This window comes from Pelophylax lessonae (assembly GCF_965119305.1).
Source record: "Pelophylax lessonae genome assembly, chromosome: 11".
NCBI lineage: Eukaryota > Metazoa > Chordata > Amphibia > Anura > Ranidae > Pelophylax > Pelophylax lessonae.
The window spans coordinates 18,637,284-18,657,421 of record NC_138778.1 but is presented as its reverse complement, the minus strand read 5'-3'; the positions used below and the strand labels follow the sequence as shown (position 1 = coordinate 18,657,421).

The following is a 20,138-nucleotide window of genomic DNA, read 5'->3' as shown; positions in this document are numbered from 1 at the left end:
ATATTTAGTTAAGGGGCACACAGGCACATTTGTGCCCATTATAGTTCCCTATAAAATATGCCCATTAGAGTGCTCCCTAACATAAAATGTGCCCATCAGCGTGTGCCTTATTTTATGTTAGGGGTCATGCTGATGGGCAAATTTTATGTTAAGGGGCACTCTAATGGGCATATTTTATGTTAAGGGGCACTCTAATGGGCATCTTTTATGTTAAGAGCAACGCTGATGGACACATTTTGTTTTGCCCATCAGTGTGCCACTTAACATAAAATGTGCCCATCAGCGTGCCCCTTAACATAAAATGTGCCCATTAGAGTGCCCCCTAACATAAAATGTGCCCATTAGAGTGCCCCCTAACATAAAATGTGCCCATCAGCATGCCCTTTATTTTATGTTAAGGGTCACGCTGATGGGCAAATTTTATGCTAAGGGTCACCCCGATGGGCATAATTAATGCTAAGGGTCACGCTGATGGGCAAATTTTATGCTAAGGGGCACGCTGATGGGCACATTTTATGTTAAGGGGCACTCTAATGGGCATATTTTATATTAAGAGCAACGCTGATGGACATGTTTTGTTTTGCCCATCTTTCTGAGTCATAGCACAGACTTCAGATTCGGACCTCGATCCAAAGAAAATTTTAGCGACCTGGACCTCTTTGAATCCATGAATTTTAATTAATTACCCCTGGTATATCAGGTTTACTTGTTTTAAACTTTTTTTTTTTTTTTACATTTCTTCAGTTACTTCCTGGTTTCATGCCTAGGCAAATGATGTCATACATCCCAGGAGTCTTCAGGAGGGAAAGAGAGGATGAGGGGTTTTCACAGCTCAGCACACTCTCCTGCATGCATACTTGAGCTAAGGGCAGGAAGTAAATGCTACAGGAATCATTTGCCCTTACTCAAGATGGCCACGGCAAGAAATGCTAGGGGGTGTTTTTCAAAGTGATTTCTCAATAAAATGAAGCATAGACATGGATGGATGGGGGAGTTTGCTTTGAAAATTAAAAATGAATTAAATAGTGTTTTTGGTTTGTGGTGCTCAGATGCAGTGAAGATCCGCTTTAAGTTTTTTTTAGTAAAAATACCACATTGTGGCCACTAGATGGAGCTAATGATCATAGGAAAGAAACAGGCTAGACACATTATGGGGATATTCGCAAAGCAGTGCAAATGCTGTAAAATTTATACGGCCCTTTTTTTAAAAAAACTAGACTGCTTAGAGTTCAAAGACGACACTGATATCTTATATATTAATTAAACTTAATGCAATGCTTGCTTGTGCAGACTCAGAAAGTATTTAATCACAATATTTGCACAACTTTAGTAAAGGGCACAAGGTGTAAGTTTTAAAAAATGCCCCCTGTAGTGTTTCTCATGCTGCTTTGTGTCTGTAAAAAAGAAGAAAGATACAATAAAGAAGACCAGGGAGCTAGGTATTGCTTCAATTCCCATAACTATACAAAATATTAGATACCGTTTATAAGAGACCTTCTTTGGTATACCGACCTGGAGGCACTCCGGAGGAGATGGTGGATGAGGCCACGCCCCCCTGGCCCTTGGAAGTCATCCCGGCCACCTGGATGGTGTAGGTGGTGAGAGAGGTGAGACCGGTCACACGGTACTCCAGGGTGACGTTGGGGAGGTAATGCGTCACTCTGGTGTTGGTCTGGTTAAACTCCTCCCAGGAGATCTTGTATCCTAAAAAAAAAACCCCCAAAAAATCATTACCCATCCCTACATGCCACTTTCCAATACAGGTGTGAATTTGATTGGTGATGTTGGCAACACAGACATAGTGGAGTTGATTTACTAAAGGCAAATAGACCAGTGGTGGCCCCTCCATTAGGGGCGCAGGGGCGCTGCCCCCCCCTATCCATGCATCCGGCCCCCTAATCTACATGCAGGGTGCCGGACGCATGGATTCCAATGGGGGATTTTTTTTTTAAGCACGTGATTAGAGCCAGATGCTCTAACAGGCTTCAAAAAAGGGTGGGCTTGGGGTGCAGAGCACTGCGCCCTGAGCCCACCCAGTTGTGTGACAATAGCGAATGAATATTGGCTATTGCCACACTGATTCTTCTCTCTGCCAATCAGGAAGCGGCTCCTGAGACTTGATTGGCCGAAAGGAGAAGGCATCCTATTGACCAAGGAGGGAGGAGACGGCCGCCAAGAGGGAACATGGGGGCTGAGAGGGAAGCCGCCGCCACCTGTCAGTCCCGCGGAGCAAGGTAAGTAAACCGGCATGGGGGGGATATGGTGGTGTGGGCTGGAGTGATTGGGGGGGTCCGTCTGACTCCCGCCGCCCCCCCCCCCCCGACTGATGGAGCACTAGCAGCCACTGAAATAGACTGTGCACTTTGCAAAGTGCAGTTGCTCCAGAGCTTATTAAATGAGGTAAATCGTTACACTTCTCTGCACAGAATACCCAATCACATGCAAGGAAAAATAAAAAAACAGCATTTTTGCTTGCACACGATTGGATGATGGAAGCCAGCAGAGCTTCTGCTCATTTACTTAGCTCTGGAGCAGCTGCACTTGCAAAGTGCACTGTCTACTTGCCTTTAGTAAATCAACCCCACAGTATCAGTTATGATTAGCAAGATTTCGCCTGAATCTATCAGCAGCTGTTGCTTGGATGAAAAATCCAACAAAGTTCTAAAAAAAAAAGCAAAGCTGAGTAGATGTCCATCCTCTAAAGGATACTAAAATAAACTGAAAATGGTTTTGTGGGAAGGGTGATAGCCCCTAGGCCTACAGATTTTTGGACATAGTATCCATTGCTCCTGTAGGTGGCAACGTAACCCGTTATATAACCAGTTAATAACTCCGTTATTAAGAATACAGAGTCTCTCAATAGACAACAGGGAAATACAGCTTTTTTTTTTTAATACAGCTTTTTATGATAATTCCGGACAACTGGACTATATACAGGGAACCATGACAATTTCAGCAAAGGACTTACAAATGCCAACTGAAAACATTCATATTAATCAAAAGAGGAAGAAGGGAAGCTATATATTTCTTATAACACAGGTTTGTCCCTGCATACTGTATACTATAAGGTCAAAAATATGTGAACACCTATCAGACCTACCTAAAGTATGTAGACACCTCTCCAAATGATGGAGTTCAGGGGTTTCCAGTGAATGGTCCCATTGTTACTGCTTCATACAAAGATGCTGTAGACCAGGGATCCTCAAACTACGGCCCTCCAGCAGTTGCAGGACTACACATCCCATGAGGCATTGTAAAACTCTGATATTCACAGACATGACTAGACATGATGGGAATTGTAGTTCCTGAACAACTGGAGGGCCATAGTTTGAAGACCCCTGCTGTAGACAATTGTGATCCTTCAACCTTGTGGTAACAGTTTGGTGAAGACCCTTTTCTGTCCCAGCATTGCTGTGCCCCTGTGTACAAATCTAGATCCATAAATATATGGTGTTACCAGTTTGGTGTGAAGGAACTCGAGTGTCCTGCACAGAACCTTAACCCTACTGAACACCTTTGGGGTGAATTGGAACACCAATTGCAGTAGGTTTTTGTGTTATTTTCTTTTTGGCCCCCAATGTGAGGTCCAACATGTGATCCATGTCTTCTCAGCTATCCTCAGTACCTGACCTCAAAAATGGACACAACTTCCCACTGACACCTTCCAAAATCTGGTGGAAAACCTTCCCAATAGAGTGGAGAATTTTTTAGCCGCAAATGGAGAGGGGCAATTCCCAATTGATGCCCATGGGTTTGAAATGAGAAGACCAACAGATTCATATACTGTAGGTGTGATGGTCAGGTGTCCACAAATTTTGACCAAGCTTCTTTCTACTATGAGAGAACCTCTCTCACTGGTTTAAAGCGGTAGTATACCGCTTTTTTTTCACTTTTAACTACAGGTAAGCCTATAATAAGGCTTACCTGTAGGTACAATTAATATCTCCTAAACCGGCACGGTTTAGGAGATATTTGCAGTGCATTCAGCCGCTCACGTGGCGCATGCGCTCTGAAGGTCCGGCGGACCTTCAGCTTCCCTTGCCGGGAGTTTGCCGGAAAATGACTCCCGAGCGCATGCGCGGGAGTGATGTCATCGCGGCTCCGGCCAGTCCCGGAGCCGCCAAACCCGGAAGAGACGCCGTGGGATCCTGTCAGCGCCCGCAGCGGTGTCCAGGGGTAATTCATGCATACTACCTCATTATGCCTTTGTCTTGCAGGTTTTTTATTTTTTTTTATTTTAGGTTTACAACCGCTTTAACTAGTCAATGGACACCAGGTCATTGGGTAACGGGGTACCACCTGTCCAGTACAGGGCCCAGACCAGCAGGAGGGCCCAGGCAGCAGGATGAATCAGATATGGGTAGGGGGGAATTACTGGAAGCAATCCCCTATATTGCTCTCTCTACAGCAGCTAAAAGCTGGCTTCTTCTCTTCTCTCTCCCGTCGGCTTTCAGCTGCTGCAGAGAGAGCCATACAAAGGATTGGTTCCAGTAATTGCCCCCTTCCCTCCCGGAAACTCTGATCACCCTCCCTGTGCACCATATGTTCCCCTCTGTGTTCCCTCCCTACCCTTGCAGTGCTGCTGGCTTCCCCCCTCTCCTTCCTGCCAGTAGTTGAAAACACACAATAGGATCCTTCAAGATTGAGTGGGGGTAGAGTCCAGTAAATGTCATATTTACCAGCCCCTTTCTTTCCTGAATGCACACAATTAGTGATCAGTACTTAGCACTCACTGTGTTCATTCATAACTGAAGCATTGTCTGTATGGGGCCCTATGTCAGGTTGTCTGTATGGGGCCCCATGGTTTCTAACAGCAGCTCTGATAGACACCTTTGAAGGTTTCTTCTCAGGGAAGTGATTGGTGTTATGGATTTTGGGTAAGTTTTCATGACAAGGGAATTTCTATTCTTTTCTCCATAGTAAGTGGCACCACAAGATATTTGCCTGTGCCTTTTCCCAGCTCCTCTCATAACCATTCACCATTGGGTGAGCCAAGCATAAATGATTACGTCACATCTAGCTGACAGACATACGCTTCCAGCCCCCCTTGTATGCCTATGGCCCAATTTACATGATCTGAGCAAGAATGAAGCAGTTAACAGAGGACTCTGGATGAAGGATCCTAATCTACGGTATTTGTTATAAGATTCCAATCACAGTTATGCTAATCGGGTTCGGCCTGGGGACGAAAGGAAAAAAGCAATTTGTGCAAAATGAATTGCGGCGAGCGTCAGGTATTGTTACCTCGTATTCATAGAGACATCAATATATCGCATGGAGCGCGGGGATTCTCCGAATGAACTTTAGGTAAAGTGGACCTGACATTTCCAGAGATGCCTTAAAAACTTTAAATCATTTGTCTAATTGCTTCTGCTCGGTGAAAAAATGAACTCTTTCAATTATGGTTTTATTGCTCGGCGCTGGTTTTTAGAGACAGTTTTATGGATTTCTAAAAGCATGACAGGTCCACTTAAAGGGCAGCACTTATTAAAGATGACACAGCTCTTTGAGAAGGGGGAGGGGGGGGGGGACTTGAACAAGGATGACAGCTGGACTTTAAGTTTAAAAACTAGAGGGGAAAGATGATTTCTATATTATCCTATAAAACAAAAGAGAACAGCATCCAGATTAAAAATATATAAAAGTTGGGATGCGTTTCGGACACTCCTTAGAACTGAAGAAGTGGATTGGAGAAGCAATGAAACATTTTCAACATTACAAAATCAAATATAGTTGAATGATGATAAACTACTACTAGATATACCCTGACCTGGATACATGGGTACCTTCACAGATATCCAGGTAAAATATATAGATTCTAGGGCAGTGATGGCAAACCTTGGCACCCCAGATGTTTTGGAACTACATTTCCCATGAGGCTTATGCACTCTGCAGTGTTGTTGAGCATCATGGGAAATGTAGTTCCAAAACATTTGGGGTGCCAAGGTTCCCCATCACTGTTCTAGGGTATGTTCTGGACACTCATTGGAATAAAATAAGTGGCTTGGAGAAGCTGCAAAGAGTCTTCAACATTACAGAACAAATCCAGATGAATGTGACCAACTACCATTGGCGGGCTGGTGCTCCATCAGTCGGGGGGGGGCAGCGGGCGGAAGACGGACCCCCCCCCCCCCAATTACTCCAGCCCGTACCACCATATCCCCCCCTTCCTGCCAGTTTCCTTACCTTGCTCCGCGGGACTGACAGACAGCGGCGGCTTCCACCTCAGTCTCTATGTTCCCCCTTGGCGGCCGTCTCCTCCCTCCTTCTTGGCCAATAGGATGCCTTCTCCTTTCGGCCAATCGGGAAACAGGTCTCAGGACCCGCTTCCTGATTGGCCAGGAGGAGAATCAGTGTGGCAATAGCGAATATTCATTCACTATTGTCACACAACTGGGTGGGCCCGGGGCGTAGTGCTCTGTGCCCCAAGCCCTCCCTTTTTTGAAGCCTATTAGAGCCTCTGGCTCTAATCACGTGCTTCAAAAAATCCCCCATTGGAATCCATGCATCCGGCGCCTTGCATGTAGATTAGGGGGCCGGACGCATGGATGGGTGGGGGGGGGGGCCCTGCGCACCTATTGGACAGGCCGCCACTGCCAACTACTACTAGATATATTATGACACAGGTACGTGAGACTCTTCACAGGCATCGAAATTTAAAAATTAAACAATTTATCGTTTCTGGAGTATGTTGTGGACACTCATTAGAAGTGAAGAAGTGGAATGGAGAAGCTACGAAATGCCTTCCAAGATTATAGAACAAGTCCAGTTAAATATGACCAACTACTACTAGATTTACCATGGCCTGGATGAATGAGAACCTTCACAGACATCCAGATTAAAAATTCCCACCATACCTACATTGGGATTGATTTACTAAAACTGGGGAGTGCAAAATCTGGAGCAGCTGTGCATGGCAGCCAATCAGCTTCCAGGTTTATTGTCAAATCTTAATTGAACAAGCTGAGATTAGAAGCTGATTGGTTTCTATGCAGAAGTGAACCTGATTTTGTACTCTCCAGCTTTAGTAAATCAACCCCATTATGTAAAGTTAGGAGTACATTTATTTTTTCAAGGATGTGCAAAGGGGGCAAGGACTTCCATGGAGCTCTCACTGATTCCTCCTGGCAATCTTCATGGCAGTATAGGAGACATTAGGGATCTGGAGCAAGGGTCTCCAAACTTTCTAAACAAAGGGCCAGTTTGTTGTCCTCCAGGCTTTCTGGGTGGCAGACTGTGGCCAATGGGAGTAAATACTATCTCATTGTTAGTAGGGGGAGGAATAATGCCCCTTCAATGGTGTCTGTGGGAGGAATAGTGTCCCATCATTGGTGTCAGTGGAAGGAATAATGCCCCATCATTGGTATCAGTGGGAGGAATAGTGTCCCATCAATGGTGTCTGTGGGAGGAATAGTGCCCGACCATTGGTATTAGTGGAAGGAATAATGTCCATTCAATGGTGTCAGTGGGAAGAATGGTAACCCATTAATATTGTCAGTGGAAGGAATAGTGCTCCATTGTTGCTGTCAGTAGAAGGAATATTCCCCAATCATGGGTGTCAGAGGAATATTGCGTGATCATTGGTATCAGTGGGGAGGAATCCTGGCCCCATCATTAGTGTCAGTCGGAGGACTAGTGCCCCATCATTGGTATTTGTGGGAGGAATAGTGTCCCATCATTGGTGCCAGTGTGAGGAATAGTGCCTCATCATTGGTATTCGTGGGAGGAATAGTGCCCCATCATTGGCATCAGTGGTGGAATAGTCCCCCATCATTGGTGTTAGTCAAGGGACTAGTGCCCCATCATTGGTGGTATTCGTGGGAGGAATAGTGCCCTATCATTGGTATCAGTGGGGAGGAATAGTGCCCTATCATTGGCATCAGTGGGAGGAATAGTGCCCTATCATTGGTGACACCCATTCCAGTAACAGTATGGAGAGATTTCTTCTCACTTCCTGTTGTAGTTTTGGGACAGGAATTAAAAGAAAATCTCCCCAATTGAAACAGGACTGCAAAACAAACCTGACAAGGACACATCTATTTATTCACAAAGCTTATTATGGGTTTATGTAGCTAAGGTGGCTAGTCTTAGATGTTCAGGGGACTTTAAGGACCTACCTGTTAGGAGACCATTCTTCTCAGCAGGCTCTTGCCAGGTCACTCTTAGAGAGGTGTCCAGAATGTCATCAAATCCAAGACTCCGCACAGGGCCGGGTACTGAAATCACACAAGAGGGTTCACAAATTCAATGCTACGTAATATCTGCTGTCATATACTATACTGCCGGTGTCAGTAGGGCAGAGTTTGGTGTTTGGTTTTATTATTGTTTACAATTTTATTTTTTCATTCTTTTTTTTTTTACAGTTTTTATTTTAGGGGGCTTTGGTGAAATATCAGGGGGTGTAAACAGGGGGAATCTGCAGCACACAGGGTGATTAGAGTGTGCCCAGGCACACCCTGTGCATACCCCTATGGTTGCTGTAAATCAGTGCAATCATTTAAATCAAGGGGTGAAAATGGAAGCCTAAAAGGTCGAAAGCTCTTGCCTGTCATTGTTGACCCCCCTCCTTCTAGAAATGTTTTTTTTACCTGACCTTCAATTACTTAAATTCTTCAAGTTACTGACCCAAGCCACAAATACAAACCAGGAGGGCAGAGGCGTAACTAGAACCTTCAGGGCCCCTGATGCAAGAAACCATGAAGGGCCCCCCAGACCCCTGGCCGGGGGCCCTTCCCTTCAAGCCTGGGGCTCTTCCCACTAATCCTGGGGCCCTTTACTCTCGTTGTGGGGCCCTTTATTACAGTCCTGCAGCGGGACTCTTTCACAAGTTCTGCAGTGGGCCCCCTTCCTGCCATCTTGGGGACTCCCCATGGTGGTGGAATGCCAGGCCCCGGTCGCAAGTGTGACCTTTGCGATCTTGGAAGTTCCTCCACTGGTGTCAGTAGTTTTTCTTTTTTTGGTAGTTTAATTGTATTTTTTTCATTTTATTTTATCTTTTTACAATGTCACTGACTATGACTCTGTCCATTCAGAAATGGAATGAGCTGGTAAATTACATATTTACCGACCCTTCCTGGTTCTCTATTGTGACACATCCCCTGCAGCAGCCAGCAGGAGAAGGGGGAAGAACAGTGGGGGGGGGGGTGGACCAGGGGAGCACACAGGGGCCCAGAGACAGCAGAACACAAGTGAACTGGATAGGAGGAGTGGCGGGGGTAGCACACAGAGGAACCAATCTCCTCAGTTTTCCTCCTGCAGCTACAGGAGGAAAAAGGAGGACAGTGATTTCTCTACATGCTGCCCCCGCCGCCCCTCCTATCCAGGTGTACAGGGGAGCCACACAGGCCCCCTGGAGCATGGGGCCCGGTTGCAATTGCAACCCCTGCAACTCCTGTAGGTATGCCCCTGCAGGAGTGACTGTCAAATTTGCAAACATCTTTCAGGATGTTAACAGATTATTCAAGTCAAGCACTGCTTTTTCAGAAGGTCAGCAACATCAAGCTAATTTTTTTGGGCCCAATTTGTTCAAGCGCTACCGAAAGCATGAACATAACACAGAGTGGTGGGACCTGTGTGCCTCTGTGGACTCCAAAAAAATAATTTTATGGGGAATACAGAGATCCTTTTTGCTTCCTTATCCACTGAGGGGCACAAAAGTCATTCGCCTTCAAGCAGGGCCATGACAAGGGGCGGGCAGGAGGGGAAGCTGCCCTGCACGCAGACGAGCAAGGGGGCAAAAATAGATGCAGACTGATACAACCCTTCTAAACCATGTCAGGGAGGGGGTGCAATTCTGGATCCTTGCCCTAGGTGTTGGACGACCCTGTCCCGATACTGCTTTCAAGACATCCAAAAACAGTCCTACTGAGGAGTGGGCAACAGAGCAAATGAAGATAAGCCAAAAAGAATAACACAAGACTGGAGACAACTCCAAAATCTGACATGAGATGAGGGCGAAACACCTACCTGGTAGAATTTAGAAAACGAGAAAAACAGAAGACCAGGTGTCAGATTTGAAAATTTGGGAAATAATTGCAAAATGCTGAAAAGATCAAGAAACACTTATAGATATAGTAGAATGCACCTTGACCACTTTGGAAAACATTGCCCTAAGATTTCTGACACGATATCCAAAGCTATTTTCGATGAAATTAGGCAGCCGGCAACGCGTTTCGGCCACTGGCTGAAAGCCGTTTTATCCTGTTATCACCAAGTAGCAAATAAAGACTCGTACATTTGGATGTTTCGGGTTCCCGGCTGCCTATTTTCATCTATACCAGGGGTAGGCAACCTTGGCTCTCCAGCTGTTGTAGAACTGCAAGTCCTATAAGGCACTGCAAGACTCTGACAGCCACAGGCATGCCTCCCCAAGGCAGAGGCATGATGGGATTTGTAGTTTCAGCACAGCTGGAGAGCCAAGGTTGTCTACCCCTGGTCTATACTATATTGGTGATTGGAGGACACCTGGAGTCTGAGCACCGATCTCTCAAAACTCTCTTTCAAGACTTATTGGGACTCCAGTGTGAGCGGTGCTTTTTTCTTTTTAAATCCAAAGCTCTTTTACCTTCAGTGTTCCATGTGTCCCGGAGCAGGAGGTGGAAATTGAAGAGCAGAATAACATTTTAGGGTAAATTGATCAAAGACATGAGACATACCATCTTCATGAGTCCAGACAAGCTGCGGAGGACTGCGAGGTCCATCTCCCGGGGTGGTGAAGCACAGGACTGAGATCAGATAGCTATGAAATTTCTTCAGGCCGGATATGAAGCCTACGTGGTTGCTGTCCTGGAAGTTGGGCCGTACAATGACCACAGAGATGTCATCCTCCTGAGCCGGATCCCAGGCGATCAGCTGTTGAGGAGACACGTTAGAACAGAATTGGTTCTGTGCACATTTTATTGTCTTCTACACTGGGAAGAGGGTGATGGGAAATCTAATACTGTACAGTTGTCACTAGAACAGGAACAGAGGGAAAATCTTCATAGGGGGACACTTCTTCTGTCTGAGAGGGGATTTCCATCACTTTGGTGAAAAGCGAAAATAAATCTCCCCAATGAAGCTTTACAGCAAAAAGACCCAACAGAGGTCCAAAACTTTCCCTTTGCTACCTAAAACTAACTAACAAGAAGAATGGTAACTTTTAGGCCCCTTTCACACTAGTGCGACTTGTCCTGCGATTTTGGACCGCAAAATCGCATTATAAGTCGTTTTCCATTATTTTCAATGAGCTCCATTCACATCAGTGTGACTTGAAGTCGCACCGACTTCAAAGTAGTCCCTGCACTACTTTGGCACGATTTTGAGGCCAAAGACATTCAAGCCCAGTCAAAATTGCGGCAAAAGTCGCGGCAAAATCGTGGTAAATCACGCAACATTGAAGAAGCACATGTGTGAAAGGGCTCTTATATACACTTGATGATCTATTTTGTAAAATAACTTCCATTAAAGCTCCATTCACCCTTAAACAACTCCAAAGTAGCGCCAACTTTAGAGTGCAACTATGACCCAACTTTGGATGGGTGCAACTTGTATATGACTTTGGCTTTGAACAGTTATTATGAACAACTGTTGCACTGTATAACATTCAGGTATATATTTCATGCAACTTTTGAGGGTTAACATTGAAGTCCAAGGCACTCAAGTTGTTACCAATGTAGTGCATGAACTACTTTGAAGTTGCTGCAACTTTAAGTCGCATATACACTATATTGTCAAAAGTATTGGGACACCTGCCTTTACACTCACATGAACTTTAATGGCATCCCAGTCTTAGTCCGTAGGGTTCAATATTGAGTTGGCCCACCCTTTGCAGCTATAACAGCTTCAACTCTTCTGGGAAGGCTGTCCACAAGGTTTAGGAGTGAGTCTATGGGAATGTTCGACCACCTAGAATTGCATTTGTGACTTCAGGCACTGATGATAGACAAGAAGGCCTGGCTCGCAGTCTCCACACGAATTCATCCCAAAGTGTTGTATCAGGTTGAGGTCAGGACTCTGTGCAGGTCAGTCAAGTTCCTCCACCCCAAACTCGCTCATCCATGTCTTTGTGGGCCTTGCTTTGTGCACTGGTCCAAATCATTTGGTGGAGGGGGGATTATGGTGAGGGGTTGTTTTTCAGGGGTTGGGCTTGGCCCCCTAGTTCAAGTAAAAGGAATTCTTAAGGCGTCAGCATACCAAAACATTTTGGACAATTTCATGTTTCCAACTTTGTGGGAACAGTTTGGGGATGGCCCCTTCCTGTTCCAACATAACTGCGCACCACTGCACAAAGCAAGGTCCATAAAGACAGGGATGAGCGAATTTGGGGTGGAAGAACGTGACCGGCCTTCACAGGGTTTTGACCTTACCACGATAAAACACTTTTGGGATGATTTAGAGTGCAGACTCCGAGTCAGGCCATCTCATTCAACATCACTGCCTGACCTCAAAAATGGGCTTCTGGAAGAATGGTCAAACATTCCCATAGACACACTCCTAAACCTTGTGGACATCCTTCCCTTAAGAGTTGAAGCTGTTATAGCTGCAAAGGGTGGGCCAACTCAATATTGAACCCTATGGACTAAGACTGGGATTCCATTAAAGTTCATGTGAGTGTAAGGCTCCGTTTCCACTATTGCGACTTGTTGTGCGACTTGACACATGTCAAGTCGCACAGCAAGTCAAAAGCCATTAATTTCAATTTGGCCCGTTCTAACTGCTGCAACTTGAAAAATAGTTTGTGCACTACTTTTGGGCCGACTTCAGTGCGACTTCCTTCTATAATGAGCGACAAGTCGCACTGAAAGCCGCAAACAACTTACACTACAAAGTCGCGCTAGAAGTAGCACGACTTTGTAGCCGCAATAGTAGAAACGGAGCCTAAAGGCAGGCGTCCCTAAAATTATTTTTTTAAACAAATGCAAAAAAATGGCTCTGGCGATAAAAGGGTTAGGTGACGTCTAATGATACATTTGGAGAAATGCTGGCAGTAGTGTTGCAGTCGGCTGAACTCACCCAAAGCCGATTTGAATCCCTCGATAAAAGACGTCTGACCCTGGACCTGCCTCAGGACATCTCGTCTGGTCTGCAATAACTCTTCAGGTTCCAGAGTTCGTCTCGCCCATATAAACCACCATCATCCTAATACCTATGCCTGTGCAGTTCTTTTTTAAACCTGTTACCATGTTACAATGTGTTTCTATTGTATCCTCTTTATACATCTCCATCTGTTGCCTGGAAGGAATGTGACCCAGCTCGGTAAAAGCTTTGCTCTGGCCACTTAAAACACAAAGCTGCATTCTTTCCTCCACTTCATAATAAATTCAGCCCAAACCTCCGGCTGCCTCCGTTATTTTTCCATCTGGAATTTTACAGACAGCCCCGGACTCATATGTTTTAGCAGTTTTATTGTATGCGACTGAGACCAAGCAGGTTACAACAAACTAAAGCCCAATGGTGTAAGTAATATGGGGCCCAATGCAACTTCTCCATAGAGGGCAACCTATGTGGAATCTGATGGAGAGTCTGTCTCAAGGTTCTTAAAGTGGAGTTCCACCAAAATATGGAAGCTCCGCTTTACTGCTTCCTCCTCAAAGATAGGTACCCGCTCCCACTTCCGTCTAAGGGTGCTAAGGTGACCTACGTCATTTGTGGCCCCTTCCCCCCCCCCCTCCACCGCTGCCTTCTGGGAGACACACAGAGGTCCCAGAAGACAGCGGGACCATTCAGAAAGCGCAGCAGCGCATACGCAGTAGGAAACAGGCTGTGAAGCCACAAGGCTTCACTTCCTGTTTCCCTTAGTAAAGATCAGAGGCGTAACTAGAACCTTCAGGGCCCCGGTGCAAGAAACCATGAAGGGCCCCCCCGGACCCACTGGCTGGGGCCCTTCCCTTTAAGCCTGGGGGTCTTCTTATTGATCCTGGGGCCCTTTACTCTCGTTGCGGGGCCCTTTATTATGGCCCCACAGCGGGACCCTTTCACAAGTTCTGCAGTGAGCCCCCTTTCTGCCATATTGGGGCCTCCCCACGGTGATGGAATGCCAGGGCCCGGTCGCAAGTGTGACCTTTGTGATCCTGGAAGTTCACCCACTGGTGTCAGTGGTTTTTATTTCTTGATATTTTAATTGTATTATTTTTTATCATTTTATTTTATTTTTTTACCCTGACTATGACTCTGTCCATTCAGAAAAGGAAGGAGCTGATAAATTACATATTTACCGACCCCTTCCTGGTTCTCTATTGTGACACATCCCCTGCACAGCTGGCAGGAGAGGGAAGGGAGCACAGTGGGGGGACCAGGGGAGCACACAGGGGCCCAGAGACAGCAGAACACAAGTGAACCAGATAGGAGGAGTGGCTGGGGCAGCATACAGAGGAACCAATCTCCTCCATTTTCCTCCTGCAGCTACAGGAGGAAAAAGGAGGACAGTGATTTCTTTACATGCTGCACCCGTCGCCCCTCCTATCCAGGTGTACAGGGGAGCCGCACAGGCCCCCTGGAGCATGGGACCCTGTTGCAATTGCAACCCCTGTACCTACGCCCCTGGTAAGGATGCTGGTGCCTGCACCCGGAGCTGATGGATGGATCAGCTCCCTGGACAGGTAAGTGTCCTTATATTAAAAGTCAGAAAGAAACAGGTGACTGAGGTATAGTTTTGCAGCTTCTGGGGTATCAGAGCATGCAATATATACAGTTGTTATAGCTAGAAGTGAAGCAGTAAATTGTATAAAAAGAGGGAGGTCCATGAGGTGGCATACACCTTGTTACACTTAACTCTTTTTGCATCAGCAGATCTTAAAAACTTATTTTATTTTTCCTTGGAGTTCTCCTTTAAAGTTTAACTCTACCACATTTTAGGCACTTAGAGCAACCGTTTATTTTTTTTTCTTTTGAACGGCCTGCATAAAATCTGACCATTGTAAAGCACTTTAGTATTCTTTTATAGTTTAGTCCAAGCCTTGTAACTGGCAACTTTGTTGACCAGCTTGGCCCGGTACAGGAAGAAGGAAAATACCAGATTTATGGGCAGGATCCCAGGGGAATACATCTATATACAAAGGAAGGGAGGACTTAGAAAAACAAAAGCTGCTGTATTAATGCCATTAAGTCATTTTTTTTATTTTTTTTATCCTGCCCATAGTTCCATTTTTAATTTTAGTTTGGATTGAGCCGACCCTTTAAAGGTCCGCAGTCATGAAAAATCCAACTTGCTGAAAGGTTGCAACTTCCGGGTGCATTCCAAGGGTGACTTAATTGTACGGCGTTCTGTGTTCATGATCCTGCATTTATTGTCTGCGCTGTCTATCCATACACAGCAGACACATAATGCAGGGCTTCTGGACTGTATAAACAAAATCTGTTAAACGCTCCCCCTTCCAGACAGCGGTTTATAGGAGATGCGTGCTGTGCAAGCTCTGCTGCTCTCACTGACTCACAGTAACAGATTAGCTGCATTAGGCGGATTGTTGAATCTTATTATTACATTAAAAGGACAAGTGAGTAAGATTGGCAAGGATCCCACAATGCCGCCGTCAGCCACTAGATGTCAGTGGTGCAGCACGGGATGGCAGGTGATGGAGAAGGCTGGAGCGGAAGCAAATGAAATGTACAATGCAGTCCATAAATAGTGCAATTACTGAGGCACTCCTGGGTCCTCTATACAATACACAGTTTTACTGTAGCAAGAGTAGTTCATATCGGCGGCATACGCAGGAGTTTAATGGATGCCTATATTGTGGTTTCCGAGCTTTAAGGTTCGCCAGGGAAAAGTGTGGTCACGTTGCCTGGATTTATTTAAAAAAAAATAAATACAATGCATAGATCCCTATAATGGAGTTTTTTTTAAAGTCAAAAGGTCTTCAACTGGGAACTAAGTGCTAGTAGCAAAGCTTCAAGTGCAGACCGCAAACCCCATTCCTACAGTAACCTTTCCTGTAAATGTACCACAAACCTCTCCACTAACTCTTCCTATAACCCTAACATTAGCCCTAACCCTTCCACTAACCCTCCCTATAACCCTAACACTAACCTCAACCCTTCCACTAACACTCCCTAATACTAACCCCAACCCTTCCACTAACCCTCCCTTAACTCTAACACTAACCCCCCTTCCTTACAATAACCCGAACCCTTCCAATAACCCAAACCCTTCCACTAACTCTCCCTAACACTAACCCTCCCTAATACTAACCCCAATCCTTCCACTAATCCTCCCTATAACCCTAACACTGACCCCACATCCTTCCAATAACCCCAACCCTTCAACTAACCCTCCCTAACACTAACCCGAACCCTTCCAATAACTCAAACCCTTCCACTAATGCTCCCTAACACTAACCCTAACCCTCCCTAACTCTAACCTGAACCCTTCCAGGAACCCTCCCTATAACCCTAACACTAACCCCAAACCTTCCAATAACCCTCCCTAACAGTAACCCGAACCCTTCCAATAACCCGAACCCTTCCACTAACTCTCCCTAACACTAACCCGAACCCTCCCTGTAACCCTAACACTAACACTCCATAACACTAACCCCAACCCTTCCACTAACACTACCTAATACTAACCCCATCCCTTCCACTAACCCTCCCTATAACCCTAACACTAACCCCACATCCTTCCAATAACCCCAACTCTTCATCGAACCCTCCCTAACACTAACCTGAACCCTTCCACTAACACTCCCTAATACTAACCCCAACCCTTCCACTAACCCTCCCTTAACTCTAACACTAACCCCCCATCCTTCCAATAACCCGAACCCTTCCAATAACCCAAACCCTTCCACTAACTCTCCCTAACACTAACCCTCCCTAATACTAACCCCAATCCTTCCACTAATCCTCCCTATAACCCTAACACTGACCCCACATCCTTCCAATAACCCCAACCCTTCAACTAACCCTCCCTAACACTAACCCGAACCCTTCCAATAACTCAAACCCTTCCACTAATGCTCCCTAACACTAACCCAAACCCTCCCTAACTCTAACCTGAACCCTTCCATGAACCCTCCCTATAACCCTAACACTAACCACAAACCTTCCAATAACCCTCCCTAACAGTAACCCGAACCCTTCCACTAACTCTCCCTAACACTAACCCGAACCCTCCCTGTAACCCTAACACTAACACTCCATAACACTAACCCCAACCCTTCCACTAACACTCCCTAATACTAACCCCATCCCTTCCACTAACCCTCCCTATAACCCTAACACTAACCCCACATCCTTCCAATAACCCCAACCCTTCAACTAACCCTCCCTAACACTAACCTGAACCCTTCCAATAACTCGAACCCTTCCACTAACGCTCCTTAACACTAACCCAAACCCTCCCTGTAACCCTAACACTAATCCTCCCTTACTCTTACATGAACCCTTCCATTAACTCTCCCGATAACCCTAACACTAACCCCAAACCTTCCAAAAACCCTCCCTAACACTAACTGAACCCTTTCACTAACCCTCCCAATAAGCCTAACACTAACACCCAACCCTTCAAATAACCCAAACCCTTCCACTTACCCTCCCTAACACTAACCCGAACCCTTCCTCTAACCCTCCCTATAACCCTAACCCCAACCCTTCCACTAACCTTTCCTAACACTAACCCCAACTCTTTCACTAACCCTCCCTCTAACCCTAACATTAACCCCAGCCAGTCCACTAACCCTCCCTGTAATGCTAACACTTACTCCAACCCTTTTACTAACTCTTCTTGTAACACTAATGCTAACCCTTCCCCTAACCCTTAGTATAATTATAACTCCAACCCTTTAACTAACCCTTCCCATAACCCTATCTCTAACCCTGAATGCAATGATAACACCAACCCTTTCAATAACCCTTCTTGTAACCCTACCACTAATCCTTCCATTAAGCCCAACCCTTTCACTAACCCTCAGTGCAATGTTAGCACAAACCCTTTTAATAGCCCCCCCTGTAGCCCGATCGCTAATCCTTCTACTAAACCTCCCTGTAACCCTAACACTAATCCTTTCCACCAATCCCCAATGTAATAGTAACACCAATCCTTCTACTAACCCTCACTGTAACTCTAACACTAACTCTTCCACTAACCCTCAGTATAAATACAACACCCATCCTTTCAATTAACCTTCCTGTAACCTTAACCCCAACTCTTCCACTAACCCTCCCTGTAACCCCAACTCTAACCCATCCAATAATCCCAACCCTTTCACTAACCTTTCTTGAAAATCTAACCCCAATTCTTCCACTGACCCTCCCTGTAATCATAACAGTAATCATCCCTGTATATATGTACCAATACCTTTCATCAAATCTGTCCCTAATAACCCTAATACTAACTATTCCACTAACATGAGCCCTTTTAGTAGCCCTTACTATGATGATAACATAAAACCTAACACCACACTTCTACTAAACCTCCCTGTGACCCCCAACAATAACGCTCGCTGTAAATGGAACTCCAACTTCCACTAAATCTCCATGTAACCCTAAAGGCCCGTACACACGTACCGATCGTCGGCATACAAACGTCGGTGGACGAAGGATCTGCCGATTGTACGCGTGTTAGTATGGTGCCTCCGACAGATGTCTGCGCACAATCCGCGGACAAAAGTCTTTCTTGCAAACATGAAAATATTTGTATGCCGACACCAGAACGGACGATTGTTCGCCTGTCAGTACACAATTCGGCCGACAGACCGCAGATTTGCAAGACTGGGCATGCTCAGAAAATAGAAAACACAGGGAAAGTTAACCATTACATGACATCACTTCTGCAGTCGGCGGACAAAATTCTTGTGCTGTCCTTGTGCTGTCTTTGCACTTTTCAGCAGACACCGACATCCCGGGGAGAAAAGAGGAACATTTGTATGCCGACCATCGGTACGTGTGTACGGGGCTTAACACTAACTGTTCCACAAAACCCTCAACCCTTTCACTAACCATCCCTGTAACCCTTACACTAACCATTCCACTAACCCCAATTATTTCATTAACTCTCCCTGTAATCCTAAAACTACTCTTCCACTAGCCTTCCCTGTAACCCTAATATCAACCCTTCCACTAACGCTTTCTGTAATCCTAACACTACTCTTCCACTTACCCACCCTGTAACCCAAACACTACCCTTCCAATAACTCCCCTGTAACCCTAACACTAACCTTTCACGTAACCTTAAAAAAGACCCTTCCACTAACTCCCCTGGAAACCCTAACATCATCCTTTTCATTACCACTTCCTGTAATGACTAACCCTCCCTTAAACCCGACCACCATCTTCTCCACAAACTCCCCTTGTAACCCTCCCTGAAACCCTACCATCCTACCATCTTTCCTGTAACTCTTCCTGAAACTACAACACTACTGTTCCACTACCTCCCCCTGTATCCCTAACACCAGCCTTTCCACTAACTCCTTCTATAACCCTAACACCAGTCTTTCTACAATATCCGTTTGTAACCCTAACACTAAGCTTTCCATTAACTCCACATTTAATCCTATCACCAACCTTCCACTAACTCCTAATGTAATCTTAACACCAACCTTCCCCTAACTCCTAATGTAATCTTAACACCAACCTTCCCCTAACTCCTAATGTCATTCTAACACCAACCTTCCACTAATTCCCAATGTGATCTTAACATCAACCTTCCACTAACTCCCAGTGTGATCGTAACACCAACCTTCCACTAACTCCCAGTGTGATCCTAACACCAACCTTCCACTAACTCCCAGTGTGATACTAACACCAACCTTCCCCTAACTCCTAATGTCATTCTAACACAAACCTTCCACTAACTCCCAATGTGATCTTAACACCAACCTTCCACTAACCCCCAATGTAATCCTAACACCAACCTTCCACTAACTCCCAATGTGATCTCAACACCAACCTTCCATTAACTCCCAATATAATCCTAACACCAACCTTCCACTAACTCCCAGTGTGATCCTAACACCAACCTTCCACTAACTCCCAGTGTGATACTAACACCAACCTTCCCCTAACTCCTAATGTCATTCTAACACAAACCTTCCACTAACTCCCAATGTGATCTTAACACCAACCTTCCACTAACCCCCAATGTAATCCTAACACCAACCTTCCACTAACTCCCAATGTGATCTCAACACCAACCTTCCATTAACTCCCAATATAATCCTAAC

The 20,138-nt window shown here is 45.6% G+C and overlaps 1 protein-coding gene across 3 annotated transcripts in view; it reads right to left on the bottom strand.

The window, feature by feature from the left end:
• The window catches only part of SDK2 (sidekick cell adhesion molecule 2), a 913,491-nt gene that overhangs the window by 119,449 nt on the left and 773,904 nt on the right, over positions 1-20,138 (bottom strand). For all 3 annotated transcript variants that reach the window (XM_082271790.1, XM_082271792.1, XM_082271791.1), the window contains exons 19-21: positions 10,656-10,851; positions 8,118-8,216; positions 1,513-1,704 (exon numbers count right to left, since the gene is read on the bottom strand). In XM_082271790.1, coding sequence (XP_082127916.1) covers positions 1,513-1,704; positions 8,118-8,216; positions 10,656-10,851 — 487 coding nt within the window. The remainder of the gene's footprint in view (positions 1-1,512; positions 1,705-8,117; positions 8,217-10,655; positions 10,852-20,138) is intronic.